A 16,096-nucleotide genomic window follows, 5' to 3' on the forward strand; every position below is an offset into this window, starting at 1 on the left:
TAGGAATGAGAAAAAGTCATTAGACTCTGCCAATGAGAGATCACTGGTAACTTTGGAGAAGGCAGTTTCAGTTAAATGATGAGGTCAGAAGCCAGATTGCAGAGGGTTTTGAAGAGTGAGAGGAAGTGGAAACCCCAACTGTAATAGTCTTTCTCAAAGAATTTAGCCATGAAAGGGAGAAGAGATATAGACTAATAGATAGTGAGGATGGTCCAAACAAGTGAAGGTTTTTTTTAAGGATGGAGGGGAGATGTGGTTGTATCTGTAGGCAAAAGAGATGGAGCCAGTAGATGGGAAGAGGTTGAAGATAAGAGAGGATGATAGTGGGAGCAATTTGTTGGAGTCAAGTGGAACAGTGAATCAATCAAAGATACTTGTTTTGTTGCAGTGAAGGTCCATTAGAAATTAAATATCATAAATTTGTTGTGTACCAAATCAGCACAAACTGGACAGAAAAGGCAGTCTTAATTCAGAAAATACAGAGAAAATAAAATTTAGACCATCATCATGGCAAGCAGAAAATGAAATGAAAAGTGAGGTTATGTCAGTTTACTGCTCATAAGATTGGGATAAAACAGCTACAGAAGTTTCATCACGATTCACTTCCAGTTCAGTCACTGAACTTGGTCAAAGAACTTAAACAACGACAAGTAATTGATACAGATCCCACAAAATAATTTATATTCACAACTTTGTGAAGTATTCCTACTCCCTTATTCTCACTCTCATTTTATAGATGAGGAAACTGACAGAAAGGTTAAGAGACTTGCCTTAGATTATGGAGAGAGTAAAAACAGCACCAGAACTCAAACCCAAAGTTCCCAATAGCCTAGCTAAGAACCTCTAGATGAGGGAGAAATCCTACTTACTGACAGAACAGACTAAACAACCTCTAGAAAGAAACACATTTCAGCTTCATGAATTTCTGTGTCCCTGACTATGAAGCAGAGAGTGAACAGAACAAATACTAGATGATCAGGATAAAGCCCAACACTTTCCTAGTGTTTTGTAGGGGGATGCAGGGGAATAAAAGGGGACAAATATAATGTCTTCTGTTTGAAACACCCAATCAAAAGCAATATGGCAAGCTGTAAAGCAGAAATGCACTCAGGCCCCTTAGTGCACAAACTGGTACACACATCCCTTACTGTAAAAACTGGTCTTATTTTATTTTTTCCAGGTTCTTCTTTCCTGTTTCTTGAGTATAAGAAGAGGCAATTATTTAAAAAAACTGTTTGACAAGGTATATATTCTCACCCAATTGTTCTACATTAGTTTTCTATAGAAAGCTGAATTTGATCTTAGCAGGTAGCTTAAGCTTTCCTTAATGGGATCAGTGCAGCATCTGCTTTAATTAGCCAGGGACAGAAAGGTCAGAGGGAATAACCCACAATCAGCTGCATTAAAACACCATAATAATTATTACACAGGTGACATTCTTTTCAGTTATACCTGTTTTACAGTAGAATCCCATGCTTTTATATTTCATGTCAAATATTTTTCTTGCTTATCTAGCATTAACATACAGAGATTGCTATAATTTGTTGCTATAACTTTCAAAATCTGCACAACCAAATACAGTCCCCTGATTTTGAACATTAACAGACAAGCAACAAGTATTTATTAGGTGCCTTCTGTGTCAAGCACTGTGTGCTAGGCATTAGAAATACAAATACAAAGAATGAAATAATCCCTGCTGATAAGGAGACCGACATTCTATAATACTAATCAACATAGTAACTCTATTAGTGAGGATATTTGGATTAACACTTCTTCAATGATTTATCAATTACAGAATACTATATTAATCACAATGTGTATTTTCTATGCTCAAATGACTATCACATTAGGTCTAAAATCAGAATTTTAAAAAACAAACAAAAAAACCTCTCAGGAATGTTGAAAAGAGATAGTGTACATTTAAAAATTGTATACATAACATAGAAAAAAAGATTTAAAAAAACGTTCTTGAGTTCGATGACATGGCAAGTTAGAAAAAGAATGAGATGAGGTTCTAGGTTTTTTGATATTTTTCTCCAGTTGTCAAAAACAGCACATATCCTAAGTCCAAAAGAAAAAATGGTTATAAATGAAAAGTAAATGAAATTTTAAACTCTCCTTCCTTGCTTTGCTGCTCCCTACCACCAAATACATCATGATGACATAATTATTAAAGATATAATGAAAACCTGAAGATGAAAAATCTTAAAGTTTTTCTGAACCTATCTATGTGGCTGAAGTCCTCAATGAACTGTGGTAGTTCAATGAAGGGTGTTCAATGTTTAATAAACAGAACATAAGTGTTAACTTGTATCACTCCTGAACATTTGCTTTAAACCAGGCACTCTAGATGTTTGAGAGATAACACGAAAAAATGACAATTGTCACAGAAAAGGCTCCACATACCATAGTCACAGAAGGGACACAGATGAGCAACTAGGAGCCAGTTTTCACTGGGCAAACAACGAAATTCCTTGCAGAAGCAATATTCATTTCCTATATTCTTTATCCAAATGCCCTCTGCTCCATGTCAACCATACTTTTCACTTCAATGTGAGGAAAAAGAGCACAAACTACAAAATGAATTATTTCAACTACACTAATAAACCTTAATGGCTTTGACATCCATGATATAAGCAGAAAAAAGAAAGCACCACCATACATACAAAGGATGGGTGGGTTCACAAGCCTAAGGAAAGCACAAATCCAGGCTGCAGGAATGTAACTACCCTAATCTAATATCCCTGTCAGAGTGCCTAGGGACTAGAGTGAGCAGGCAGACAGAAAATTAAGCAGTAGCTCACAAAGCCTCACCTTATAAAACCCTAGAGCTGTATGCTTCTTCCTAGGGGTACTGCAGAAATGAACCAAAATCTGAAAAACCTAAATCTGAAAAGACAGTAGTACCTGAGTTTAAAAGGGCTTTAAAAGATTCTATCTGGGTCAGGGCACTGTTTTCCTGCTGCAGGTGAAAGCCTTACCCTCCCATAAGACAGAAGGAATTACTCTCTTCAGAATCCCAGGGTCACTAATTCCTTAAAGGCCTTCAACAGCTCCTTCTAACTTTTCCACCCTTTGATGATTGGGCTTTGAGGACCCCTCCTGGCATCTCACCAAATCGGATGGATGCTCTGGCATACAAACTGGATACAATGTTATCCTGACAATCTACATAAACACAGGCATTCTCCCCTTCGGAGTTACACTTGGAAACAGTTATTGAGAGCCAAAATTTGGGGTTCTGAAATCCAACTAAACAAAGGAAAATTTAAAAAAAAAATTAGAAATCTGTTCAGATTTGAAAATCCAGCCTGGTCTAACACATAGAAGAAAATGGGATGTAGTGTTATCTACCTTTCAAAAGACAAAGAAACAAAGTAATCAAACCAATATTGACAATTTTAAGATGCCTGTAGTTTACTGGCATGGCTGCACCACAAATGAAGGCAGGAAAATTATCCCATTTCCCCACCTCCACCCACCCCTCCCCACCCCCCACACAGCATCTTTGAAGTTGACATTCCCATGGAGGTTTGGAAACATACACGGTAAAAAATCGCCCCCGCCCCCACCTCCACCCCACTGGGCACCCGGAGAACTTTCCCAGCTCAGGACCGCGGCTGACCCAGCCCCGGGGATCCCCTTTGGCCCCTCACCAAGCGAGGCTCGGCTGACAGCGCTGTGCCCATCCCTTTTCGGCCCTGACAGCTCCCCCCCGGCCCCAGCTCCCGTTCTTGTCGCCCCCCCCCCCCCCCCCTCGGCCCCGGCCGCGATCACCCCCCACCAGCCCGGCTCCTCCAAGACCCCGCGTGACCCCCCTCGGCTCCCGTCCCAGCCCACGCTGGGCCGGACAGGCCGCACCGAGGGGCCGGGACTCCCGGCCTGACCAGGGCCTGGGGAGAAGGGGGTGGCGCCGGGGCCTCCGGCCTCGAGCCGACCACCCCCTCCCGCGCCCGTCAGTCACCCGCCCTTCCGGACCCGCTCGCTCCCGGAGGCGGCCCGAAGCCTCCTTCCTCCTCTTTGGCCCCGCTCCCGGCGCTGCCTCCGCCGCTCACCTTTGACTACGCGGTCTGCCCCGGGCGGGGGCGGCGGCGGCGGCGTCCGCGCCGGCTCCGGGGCGGCCATGCTCGGCCCGGGGCTCTGCTCAGCTGGGGGGCCGGGCGGGGTCGGGGGCGGGGGCGGCGGCTAGCAGGGCCGAGCGGCAGCGCCGCCGGGGAACATGGCGGAGCCTCTCTCCTCCCAGCGCGGCTGGGACCGACCGGCGTGCACCGCGCGGGCGTGGGCGGGGGCTGGGCGCATTCGAGGGACCGGAGCAAAATTACCGACCGCAGGGAAAAAGAAAAAAAAATGAGGCCAGTCCCGAGGCGAGGGGCCGGGATAAAGTTCCTGCGGGCAGCGGAGCCTCCAGCAAGCTCGGAAGAGAGGGAAAAGGGGGCGTGGGGAGAGAAGGGCGAGCGTGGAAGGAGGGCCCCACCAAAGCCGGCGCCGGCCCACCTCTCTGGCTCCCTAATGCTCACTGCCTTGCCTCTGCGGATTTCTGCCGGCGTATCCTGGCCTTAGCTTGTGGGCGCCTGGCTCCTAGCGCACCGGCTTCCGGTTAGACTGTAAGCCCGCTGAGGGCAGACACTCCCTTTGGCCCTTTTCTTTTTTCTGTGCACCCCGCGATTAGTACAATGGCTGCCACGTGGTGAGCAGAAAAGGCTGCCCACACAATTTAGTAGATGCTAATCCAATCGACCTCCAAAAACCAAATGAAAACGTGTCTGCAAGGATTTGCAGCGCCAGAGAACTGACCTATCAGGATTCTGGCTGTAACTGTGACCGATAGCTAGCGCTTGTGTAGTCCCTTGGAGGTGTGAACACTGCCTTTGATCCTCTAGACAGCCCTGGGAGGGAAGGGCTGTTCTGCCCATTCTGCAGATGAGAAAACTAGCAGACAAAGGCAGAGAGACACAGAGCTAGCAAGTGTCTGTGAACTGAGTCCTTGATTCCACGCGTGGATCTTTCACCCGAATTCCGTTAAGGAATTTTGAGTTTGTTTTGTTTTTGTTCACTTGCTTATTTTGGTAGCTCTAATAACTACAAGGGTGGGTCAGGTTTTAGAACGTGTTCCAGCTTTTCAGACTGGAGGGCCCTGTTGGTAGTGGCTTCCTCTAACATTACCTTCCAGGCATGCTCGTATGGATTTAGGATACAGAGGATGCCCTTGAGCTTTCCCAGTCACCAGTGGAATGAAACAGATCTTCCCCCCCCCCTTTTTTTTTTGAAAATGTTTTCATTGGATGTTGTGAGATGCCTTCAGTGAGATAAAAAATGGCATCAAGGCCATCTACCATACTGTTAGTAAATTATTTAGCCTGAAAAAGCTACAAGCCAAGACTGAGGTGAAGGGAGAGTTGGTGCTAGACTTTTTATTTGCACGTGATTGTGCACTCAATGCAGCCTCTGAGTCAGAGATGAAACAGTATGAATCGTCTCTCTGCTGCTTGTGCTCATTTTGGTCTGACAAGTAATGCCAAGAAACTGAGATTCTCCTCTAGCCGGCACTACACCATCCATACCGTGGTACCATCAGTTACAGCAAACAGAAATTTTGAATGTTATGAATAAATTCACATACCTTGGCAGTATACTTACCAAAAATGTACACATAGATGATGAGGTTGCTAGATCTACCTCAGTATTTGGGAGGCTTTCAAGGAAAGTATGGAAGAAAAGATGTGTTAGACTGCCTGTCAAATTGAAGGTCTACAGGATCATTGTGCTGACCTCATTGTTTTATGCTTGTGAAACCTGGACTGTCTACCAGTGCCATGCAAGGAAAATGAATTGCTTCATTTTGAATTGTCTTAAAAAGATTCTGAAGATCACCTAGTAGGATAAGGTATCAGACACTGAGGTCCTTTTGAGATACTTTTTTATTTTTTTGCTTTTTGAAGGGGGGAGGGTAGTCAGTTAGGGTTAAGTGACTTGCCCAAGGTCACACAGCTATTTTTTTTGTGTTAAATGTCTGAGGCTGAATTTGAATTCAGGTGCTCCTGACTCCAGGGCCAGTGCTCTATTCACTGCACCACCTAGCCGCCCCTGAGGTCCTTTCTTGAGCTGAACTGCCAAGCATTCAAACTCTACTGCAGAGAGCACAACTATGATGGGCCCATAGTGTTGTTCGAATGCCAAACCTACATTTGCCTAAAAGACAATTTTATGGAGAACTCATGCAAGGCAAGACATGGAAAAGACTGGCACAGAACTGCCTAACATGTCGTGCCAGAAACAAAGAAGGCTCTGTAGTCTATGAGCAAAGCAGAATTGTAGTAGCTCAAGACAAATGTGATATGTGCAAATTTAGAAGACATCTCTACTCCAAATGTTCATATGGACTATTTGTGTCCAACTTGTGGTAGAGCCTTCTGACCCTTTTGACCCTTAGGATCCCTTTATGTTTTTGCCTTTGTTTCATAGCATTTGGGGAGCCCTTTGAATAGTGAAAAAAAGATTTCAGAATCAATTAACATGATTCCAAAAGCACATAGTAATTTCATAGGAGATACTCCATCTATACTCAAAACTAGACAAAAGTATTTTCACATGAAAAATGGGTTAACAGCTGCTTGTGATGATAAATTCCAAGCAGTAATTTTGAAAAATAGAACTTTTAATTATGTTTTTTTGCAAAGTACTTTATGCACAGTTGTCTCCACAGTCCTTTGAGGAAGGTACTACAGGCATTGTCATAATTTTACAAAACTAAGATGGGTAGATGTAAAGTGGACTCCAAGATTGCACAGTAGTAATTATCAGAACTGGAATTCAAACTCAGATCTTCTGACCACAAATTCATCAGGGGGTTTTCTGCCACACCTCTCCCAGATTAAAAGTTCAGGAGGCAGAATTAGAACACAGATCTCTGGTAAACCAGCACTCAATTCACTATCCTGAGTCTCAGCTAAGAATATTTCATCATTGTGCTAGAATCTAGGGTCAGGAGTTGTTTTGTAGAGTGCAGGGGGTCTAAAGTCTAACAGGAATGATAAAGACCAAACTCACTCTCTGGTCTAGGGTAAGGAAGGGGGAATGATACAGAATTTCATAAATCTATCTTGACCCCAGAAAATGATTTTAGTGGAGATGTTGGCCTTTATCCATCACCAATTTTAAGGGATATAAAAAAGAATGGTATGGAGGGTTTGGCCTTTCTCGTGCCCAGATCTCAGTTTTTTTGTGGGGAACACTAGCCATTTGCTCTTAAGTTGTGCTTACTATCAATATTATGGGGGATTGAGAGCTAGGGAGGGAGTGTGGAAGCATTGGACTGTCTCTGTAGACAAAGATCATTTGAAGATTAGTGAGGGAGAAGGGGCGATAGAGGGGGAAATCTCTTGGAGAAGATGAACCTGAATGGGACTACTTGTGTGTGAATCTTGGTCTGCTTGGCAAAATGAGGTAAGGGAAAAGGAAGCAGCAAAATGCATCTAAGTAGCATGAGCTGAAGATGAAGGGAAAAGTAAAGTTAATACCTTTTTTTTTTTTTTACAGTGAAATATGGTTCTCAGTTGAGAGGAAAGTCATGGGAGCTTTGAAGAGGCATGAAATGTTTTGGAAAAACTGCTAGGGTGAATGAGTGGGATAGTGAGTCAATGAGGGAAATGTAGGATTGCCTTAATGCAGCAAGGACCCTGTTGAGTTTATAACATAGATTTGTAATGAACCTAGTCAGCCCAGCTTTGTAAATTTCTCCAGCTTCCTATTGTAGCAGGTAAGAGGGCAGCTAGCTGGCAAAGTGGATAGAGCGCTGAACCTGGAGTCAGGAAGACCCATCTTCTTGAGTTCAAATCTGGCCTCAGACACTTACTAGCTGTGTGACCCTGGGCAAGGCGTGTAACTCTGTTTGCCTTAGTTTCCTCATTTGTAAAATGAGTTGGAGAAAATGGTAAAGCACTCCAGTATCTTTGCCAAGAAAGTCCCAAATGGGGTCATGAAGATCTGGACATGACAGAAAAACAACTAAAGGACAGCAAAAAGTATGATGAAAGAAGTGGATGGTAGGAGTGATCCAAGACTGGGGTTTGTTTGGGAGGACAACATCTTCAGTAGGACAAAGGAACAAGGGACATGAAAGAAGATGACAGTAGAGAGTCAAAATATTTTGTGCTTTAATATTTGAAAAATGTTCTCCTCACAACAACCCTGTAAAGTAGCTGGTACAAGTATCATACCTGTTTTACAGATGACAAAACAGACTCTCCTCCAGTGAGAATTGGAACTGAGACTTGAACGTGTATCTCCTGACTCCAAGACCAATGCTATTTATTAAGTAAAACAGTCAGTGCCTTTAGCTGCAGCTGGCATAAGAGGGTCATTGTGAGTGGTAGGGTAGAATCTAATTCAAGATTTCATGAAAAAATTTAGAGTTTGTTACTTGATTGATGGGCAAGCACTTCTTCCCGTCCCAGGCTTTGTGTTTCTCTCTTCTGGCTGCCTTCCTTAGGTCTTTGGGCAGTATTTACCACAAACATGCAAACATTTTTCTCCCTCACCCAAAAAAACCTCTCGATCTCCACATCCCCAGCAGCTATCATCCTATATCTCTGCTCCTTTTGTGGCTAACCTTGAGAAGTATGCTTCACCCTCTCTTAATTCTACAATGTGGATTTTGCCTTCATTATTCAACCTCAGCTGACCTCTCTCAAGTTGCCAATGATCAAGCCTGATGGCCTTTTCTCAGTTCTTATCCAGCTAGAACTCTCAGAAGCCTTTGACACTGTGGGTCACTCTTTAATATTCTCTTCTCTACGTTTTTGTGGCACTGCTCCCTCCTGGTTCTCCTCTGACCTGCTTGACCTTTTGTGGTATCACACCTGTTAAACATGGAGGCTCCCCCAAGGCTCTGTCCTGGGCCCTCTTTTCTTCTTCCTCTATATGTTTACACTTCATCTCACCAACTCCCATGGGTTCAGTGATCATTGCTATGCAGATGACTCTGGTCTACTTATCCAACCCTATTCTCTCTTCCACCCTCTAGTCTTGCATCTATTAGATATTATTATTATCTATTAGATATTGCCTATTAGACATCTCAAACTGAATGTGCTGTAGACATCTTAAACTCAACATGTTCCAAACCGAGCTCATTGTCTCTTCCCCCAAACCCTTCTCTCTTTCCATTGAAAGTACCGCCATCACCCCAGTTACTTATGCTTCTGAGGTGTCATCTTCAACTCCTTACTCTCTGTAATGCCCCATATACAGCCATGTGTCCTAAAATAAACTTCTCCCTCCATCCTCTGGACTATCATTGACCTAAGAGGCCAATTGAGGATTGAAACAAGGAAAAGTTTCCTACCAATTAGAGCTTTCCAGAAGTGGAATGAACTGCTTCAGGAGATGATGTGTGTCAATCAAGGGAATATCCCCAAGTGGACGACCTTTGGTCATCTATGTCAGAGGGGGAATTCTTTGTTACAAACTACTAGATGATCACCGTGGCCCCTTTAAACTCTGAGACTGTTTGATTCTTTGAACCTTCCTATGCCCCCACACTCTTCTTATTCCCAACCTCCCTTTACATGTGGATTCTTTTCACCTCCTCCCCACCAGATAGGCTGTCTCCCATTGGTAGAACTAGACTTGTGGTGAGTTCCTGATTGCCCAGGATCTCCCTGGAAAAAAAAATGAAAACTTGGTAGTGAAAACAATAGGTAGCCAAGGTGTTAAATAGAACTCTCAGATTTATTCAAAAATACTTTACAAAAACAGTTATGTTTGGCCCTAAAATACTTCAACTTATTCTGAGTGTTTACAATGGCAAGTGAGTGAGTGGCAGTAATGGATCTGCTGCTTGGAAGAAGGGTTAGTGTGCTTGACTCGGTTAGTGTTTCTGTAGGAAGGCAAGGGTATCCGTGTATGTGCTGGCAGCTCCACCCATATTCTTCACTGTGAGAAGTGTGGGTGGGAGAGGAGTCTCAGAGGCTAGGCTTCTTGACCAGCTAGGCTCCCTTCAGGTCTTAGCCAGACACAAGACAAGGATAGAAACTATACAACTATATGTATCTAGAGGAATTTTGGGGGGAGGAGAGTGGAGGTGGGAAAGGAAGTACTGAGGACGTGAGAGGTTTGTAGGGAGGGAAGAGAACAGAGGGGGAAGGGAGGTCTACAAGGGAAAAGAAGAGGCCTACAGAACCAAGGAGAACATGAACACTGGATTGGGGGGGGGGGGAGGCTGGGACTGCAGCAGGGCATAGGGACAAGGTAGATGACCTTGAGCTGATCAGTGACATTTCATGTGTTGACCTTTAAAATTCTAATGCTACAATTAAGTCAAAACTATCCTTTGGCAGCACCCCATCCTAAAGCAGCTGCCCATTTTTTCAAGCTGGGATTCCATCAGCCAAATGTCTCTTGAGATTCCAGAACCACTAAGGACATAGAGGCCTATACTGAAATGATCCTGGCACAGCAATGACAGCAATATTGGGCACCAGCTCTGACATGGCACATTAATATGAGAAAAAAGAATTAAGTCAAGAGGAGTGAAAAAGAGCCCCTCACCACCCACTGTGCTGTGGGGCTGCAGCCCAGGTCAGCAGCCCCCTTCGATGGACATCTGAGGCGGCAAAAAGAGGCCCACTTCCTTCTGTTCTCCTATGTCCAGGCTGAGGGGCGTAAGTGTTCTTCCTCCAATCATCATCAGGGGGTATGTCCACTCTTCTGGGTCCGGGGCCCCGGGAGGAGCTAGGTAAAAGGCTGGAATTCTGCGATATCTCCAGGGGCATAGAAATAGTACTGGGCAATGATGATGGATGACAGGCAATGGGAGAGTGTGATTGTGAATGAAAGAGTCTCCCCCACGACTGGGTATGTGGACCCTGCAGTCGCTGGCTTCTGTCTGGCAGTGTGGCAGTGTTGGTCAGCTGTGGCCAGAGCCCTGAAGTGCCTGAGGCTCTGGTCTCATAATGCTGGTTGGTCTCTGGCAATGGGCTCCAGGAGAAATCAGCTCTTGAAGGACGTGGGAGGCTCTTGTAGTTCAGGGTCTCCCCTGTGTATTTGACCCCTCGGGAAGCTTCACCCCTGTCACATATAACCAGAAGCTGTTGGATACTCCTTGAAGTTCCTAAAGAAATTTAAAAAAAAAAATCACAATGACTGAGTACCTCCCATGCAATTTTTTCCTTCCCACATGACCATCCTTAACCCTCATCCCCCCTCATCCTCATGTAGTTTCCCATAAGGGTTATTATGTCTTTATCCCACATGGCGTATCTATTTTGTCAGCCACCTAGACTCTAGACACCTTGAAGATAATTAATAAGAGTGCCTTTTCCTTCCTCCATTTCTTTTAAAGGCACAGGGCTCTGTATTCAGGAAGTACGTGGTACATGCTGATTCCTCCATGCTGGTGGAAGCAGTTTCCATCCAGAGAGCCCAGCTTTCCACTGGCTAAATACCAATGACACCTTTGTGTCACTCTCTCCATATACCTCCTCAGTCTATACCACATGACCTTAGGGCATGGAGGCCCTGAAGCTGGAGATAGAGCTCAGGGAAGTAGAATAATGAGGGGATCTTGCTGAGAAAACAGGGAGTGATTTTAGGGATCAGAGGCTAGAGGTGCCCACAGAATGTCCATACTTAATGGTGCAAGTGTCTTCAGAATCCCTTGGTTTATGATTGATGAGCTATGCTTAGACAGTTCAGACTGGAGGTGTGACCCCTGCAGACTACTACTCGTGAATCCTCTTTGGTCATCCAAAAGTTTGACCCACCATAATTAAAGGCATTCCAGGGAGGGATTTAGACCCCTATCCCAGAGGCTAGGTCACTTGCCCATATAGAGGAAGCATAATTTAAAGCAGTCATAATCATTGTGGGCAAAGCTGATGGCAAATTTAGTATTTTCATCTCTAACACTGGTGTCATCTAATCTTTCACATTAGTCAAATCTCTAACCAGGATGGAGAGAAAAACAATCTCCTCTGTGCTTTCTGCCCTTCACAGAATCTTATCCCCTATCCTTTCCTCTAGCCCCCAAATTATCTAATCACAATTCTGACTTCAATACTTAATTTCAAAAAAGGAGCCCACACCCCAAATTCCACTCCCACCTCATGATTCCAATGTAGCCAGCTCAGAAAGGCCCCCAGCAGAGTAGCTATTCCTTGCACAGGATCTGGGACCCGAGAGTTACCTGGGGGTCTATGGGGCTCCCCTGCCATGGTGGGCATCAGGACATCAGGGGGCAGGAACTGTGGCTGGGGAGGGAGGACCTGGGGACTGGGGAGGAACACAGGAGGGTCATGGATGACAGAGAGGGAAGAGGAGCTGGAACAACGGTGCCTGGTTTCCAAAGGCTTTTTCCTCATGTTTGAAGTTTCCTTATAATGAAATGAGACAAAAAAGAAAAAAAAAACATAGAAATAAGGATTAACACAGCAGGGAGTGATTGGGAAAACACAGTAAGGGCAAGTAAGGGACTAGGAATAGAGAGAGGAAACTGAAGCAGGAAGAATTCTTGAAGGGTCTCCAGCCTAGCTAGTCACCCCTGTGGGGCTGATCACTATACCTTAAAGACACCAAGCTTCAGATCTGCTCTTTAATTCAATTCTGTAGTTGACAAGCGCCTACTACATACCAGGCCCTTAGGACAGAATCACAGATACATGTGTTCCTCTCCTGGAGCTGACAACCTAATAGGCAAGAGGGCAGGGACAAACTCACAGAGCTGGATCCGAGAATTCTCCTTGTGGCCATGGGCCAGTGGGTTAGACAGTTAACAGCTCCCATCTGTAATGAGGGGGAGACCAGGGGACCTCAAAGGATAAGTGTGAGTCTCCCAGTTGGAAGGGATCTCAGAAGTCCCCTGTCCCTGCACAGAGGCCTCCTGCAGCAACTCCCTCAGCTGTTAACTTCTACAATCCCATCAGAGGGAGACACCCACAAAGGAGACATGTGTGTCACACGAAGTGTGTCACACGAAGTGTGAAGGGAGATGTGGCAGAGGGTGGCTCAGTGATAGTGTCGTGAGAGCAGCTGCATATGTCTGGGGGGGAAGGAGAGAGGGAGCCCCTCCCTTCCAGGATCACAGACACAGGAGTGGGAAGGGTGAGCATGAGCTGTGGAAAGGAACCATCCAGTATGGCCAGACATAACAATATATATCTCTGTATCCTTACTGAGAAGCACAGAGCCTGGCAGAGCTGCCCCACTGCTTGCTGCTCACCCCTTTTTCCTCAAAACAAGGTCCTTAACATGGACGTGTTTATAATGTCAGTGCTCCAGATCTCTATTTGTGCAGCTGTTCAACATCTTAGCCAGTGAGGTGGACATTCACTCCATTTTTCCCATCTTTGTTCTCTCCGGATTGACTGAACATTCCTGGAGGGAATGGCCTTTTTTTTCAGTTTTGTATGGTGTCCAGAAGAGGGCCAGGTGCAGAGAAGAATTTAACAAAGGTGTTTTTATGATAATGATGATGTTAGAATATAAGTTCTATGAGAGTGGAGTTTGTTCTATCCTTTGTATATACCCTATCACCTAATACAGTGCCTGGGCAAGTGCTTAAATATTTAATTGTTGGATGAAGGAAAACTGCATGAGATAAGCTTAAGTGGGTGGATCTGAACCAGATTTTGGAGAATGCTGGATTCCCAAGTTGTAATTCTGAATTATTTCATAAACAATAGGCAGCCACTGAAGGTTTTTGTGTACAGTGAGTGATCTGATCCTATCAATGTCTTAGAAAGATTACTCAGGCAGCTACATGATGGATAGACTGGAAAGGGAAGAGAAGCAGGAAGACGAGTTAAAAGTTACTACAAATGGGGCGGCTAGGTGGCTCAGTGAATACAGCACCGGCCCTGAAGTCAGAAGGACCTGAGTTCAAATCTGACCTCAGATACTTAACACAAAAACTAGTTGTGTGACCTTGGGCAAGTCACTTAACTCCAATTGCCCTCCAAAAAGGAAAAAAAAAAGTTACTACAAATGAGAGCAACTGACTGGTTTTGTCTGCTGAAGGGAGATGAAAGACTCTAAGTTAGTTACACATCCAAGAGGATGGGGGGATGATAATGCCCCTGATGGAAACAGAGAAGGCTCCAGGGCCTTCAGTGCACACTTCATCCATATCTCAACAAGTCTAGCTTCTTAGCAGGCTTCAAAACTCCATTCAAAAAGGTAAAGAGCCTGGGGTGGAGAGTCAAATCCCCTTCAATGAATACAGCTGAATGAGAGATAAAAAGTAGTTCTATGGATCAAGGACCTGGCCCATCTTCTCTTGTGGAGACATTCCACTGGGCGCCCCCTCTCCCCCGCCCCCATCAGTCCACTTGGTATCCAGCAATGCAAATTATCTGCTTTATCCATTTTTTGGCTAAAGTTCCCAAATTTGCCTTCCTTCCCTCCCCAAAACATCTCTCACCCAATTCCCTAACCCCTCTCAAGGATAAGGTCATAGAGAGTTTGAGATCTGGGGACAAGGCTGGGAAGGGTCAGGTTAAGGGGAGAAACTGTGATTTTGCCCTGGGTTAAATTTCACCCATATGAGCAATTATCCCTTAAAGATAGAGGAACCAAATCTCTATATCAAACACCAGCAAGGTCCAACAAGACCATGGAGTCCAGAGGGACTCTGGGAAGCTAATGCTACTAGAACTGCAGTCTCTGAATTTATTTGAGCTTACAGTATATTTGAGTGAATGTTAGGGAAAAAAAAAACCCTTCTGATGAAAATGGGAAGGTCCTCAGAGAGGCTTAGGAACTGGTGAATAAAGTTTCTTACCACCACAGACCAATGATGCAGAAGCCCCATGGAGTCTCTGAGTAGACTAATGTTGGATGTCATGGATACTGAATATATCTGTGGTCAAGTATCTACTGCTCTGGCTCAGCACATGGGTGTCATGGGTGTCCTCAAGCTGCCTCCAGATACTCCTTGAGAAGTCTAGGGATCCCAGCTGGCTGGGATTCGCCCACTCCTGGCCCACCAGAGCTCAGGCTGTGAATATTCTGTGGAAGCCTCAGGGAAGCTTTTACATCCTCCTCCAGCCCATGAAACCCTCCCCAGTCTGGTTCCAGAGGCCTCCTCAATTTCACATTACTCCTCTTCGTGGATTTTTTGCTCCAGGGAAACTGGCCACTTATTGTTTGCTGAGCTTGGCTCTGTCACATCTGTCTCAATGCCATGGCACTAGCTGTCTCCAAGTCTGGGACGGCTTCTCCTTCTACCTCCACCTCCATGGGGCCTTGACTTCTTTTGAGGCTGAGCTCAGGCATCATCTCCTACAGGAAGCTTTTTCCATTAACTGTTGTGAGTACGCTCTCTTTTCTCAAATTATATTTTGATTATTTAATCTGTTTAAATGTTGCATTCCAGTAGAATGGGAGCTCCTAGAGGGCAAGGAATATTGTTTTTTCACTGTATTCTCGATATTTGTGCCTTGTACATATTAGTATATAGGTTTGTACATATAGTATATAGGCTTATTGTAAATTTGATGTAATGAATGAAATTTCTCCTAGTAAAGGTGACTCTTTTCAGCTGGAAATCAAATGCAACTTGAATCAGTGACAGTTACCCCGACTTCGTCTCCTCTCCTTCCTTTGGCCAAAAAGTGATGTTCTGTGGAAGGGAACCCAACAGCCCCTTCTGTGGTTCAGACTTTTCCATGGGGTTTTCTTGGCAAAGATATTGGAGTGGTTTGCCAGTCCCTGCCTCCTTCAAATTTAGGCCATTCTTGTATCCTTCATCCTAAAGGTTCTAAACCAAATTCTTCCAGAAGAAAATGACCAAACTACTCTAGGCAGGGAACCCCTGTCCCCACTGGATTCAGGTCACTGAATGCACAGCTGTCAAGAGTGATAACTGACGGAAGTCAAATGTGGGTAGTGGGGCATTGCCTACTCACTTTAATATAGATCAGAAGTCCAAGGAACACTTCCCACAGAATACAAGGGTCAGTTTTTGTTTATCCTACCCCCTGAACTTCCTCTTGAGTGGTTGTATTCTGGATAAGTTTGTCCTTAATTTAACTTACAAAACTTTGAGAAGACATGGGGGGTTCCTCCCTGCCCGAGACAACAGTGCCACTGAGACTGCGTG

The 16,096-nt window shown here is 44.8% G+C and overlaps 2 protein-coding genes across 7 annotated transcripts in view; both read right to left on the minus strand.

The window, feature by feature from the left end:
- PPP3CB (protein phosphatase 3 catalytic subunit beta) overlaps nucleotides 1-4,177 on the minus strand; it is a 50,274-nt gene extending 46,097 nt beyond the window's left edge. For 3 of the 5 annotated variants that reach the window (XM_069068223.1, XM_069068221.1, XM_069068222.1), the window contains exon 1: nucleotides 4,056-4,176. In XM_069068223.1, coding sequence (XP_068924324.1) covers nucleotides 4,056-4,125 — 70 coding nt within the window. In that variant the 5' untranslated portion in view covers nucleotides 4,126-4,176. Of the gene's footprint in view, nucleotides 1-3,656; nucleotides 3,675-4,055 lie in introns of those variants that run through there. The other 2 variants (XM_069068220.1, XM_069068225.1) reach the window with 2 other exon arrangements.
- A 5,533-nt stretch (nucleotides 4,178-9,710) lies between these two features.
- On the minus strand, nucleotides 9,711-16,020 carry LOC138146398 (ubiquitin carboxyl-terminal hydrolase 54-like). 2 transcript variants are annotated; one of them, XM_069068242.1, is made up of 3 exons: nucleotides 14,777-16,020; nucleotides 12,185-12,371; nucleotides 9,711-11,110 (listed from the first exon to the last, which is right to left on the minus strand). In XM_069068242.1, the coding sequence occupies exons 1-3, from the start codon at nucleotides 14,837-14,839 to the stop codon at nucleotides 10,545-10,547; spliced, it is 816 nt and encodes a 271-aa protein (XP_068924343.1). In that variant the 5' UTR covers nucleotides 14,840-16,020; the 3' UTR covers nucleotides 9,711-10,544. The 2 variants fall into 2 exon arrangements, with proteins under 2 accessions (XP_068924343.1, XP_068924342.1); XM_069068241.1 differs by lacking the exon at nucleotides 14,777-16,020 and adding an exon at nucleotides 12,715-14,766.
- Nucleotides 16,021-16,096: the final 76 nt, after the last annotated feature.

The sequence above is a fragment of the Petaurus breviceps genome, unplaced genomic scaffold (genome assembly GCF_028583685.1).
Source record: "Petaurus breviceps papuanus isolate PSGF00001 unplaced genomic scaffold, PetGlider_PUasm1.0 90762, whole genome shotgun sequence".
NCBI classification, from domain to species: domain Eukaryota; kingdom Metazoa; phylum Chordata; class Mammalia; order Diprotodontia; family Petauridae; genus Petaurus; species Petaurus breviceps.

Excerpts from the sequence above, each read along its gene's own strand:
- LOC138146398 (XM_069068241.1), bottom strand. The coding sequence starts at position 12,780 with ATGGGAGCTGTTAACTGTCTAACCCACTGGCCCATGGCCACAAGGAGA. Across the intron at positions 12,372-12,714 it reads GAATTCTCGGATCCAGCTCT|GAAACTTCAAACATGAGGAA; the intron begins GTGAGTTTGTCC and ends TTTCATTATAAG. Across the intron at positions 11,111-12,184 it reads GGAGCCCCATAGACCCCCAG|GAACTTCAAGGAGTATCCAA; the intron begins GTAACTCTCGGG and ends AAATTTCTTTAG.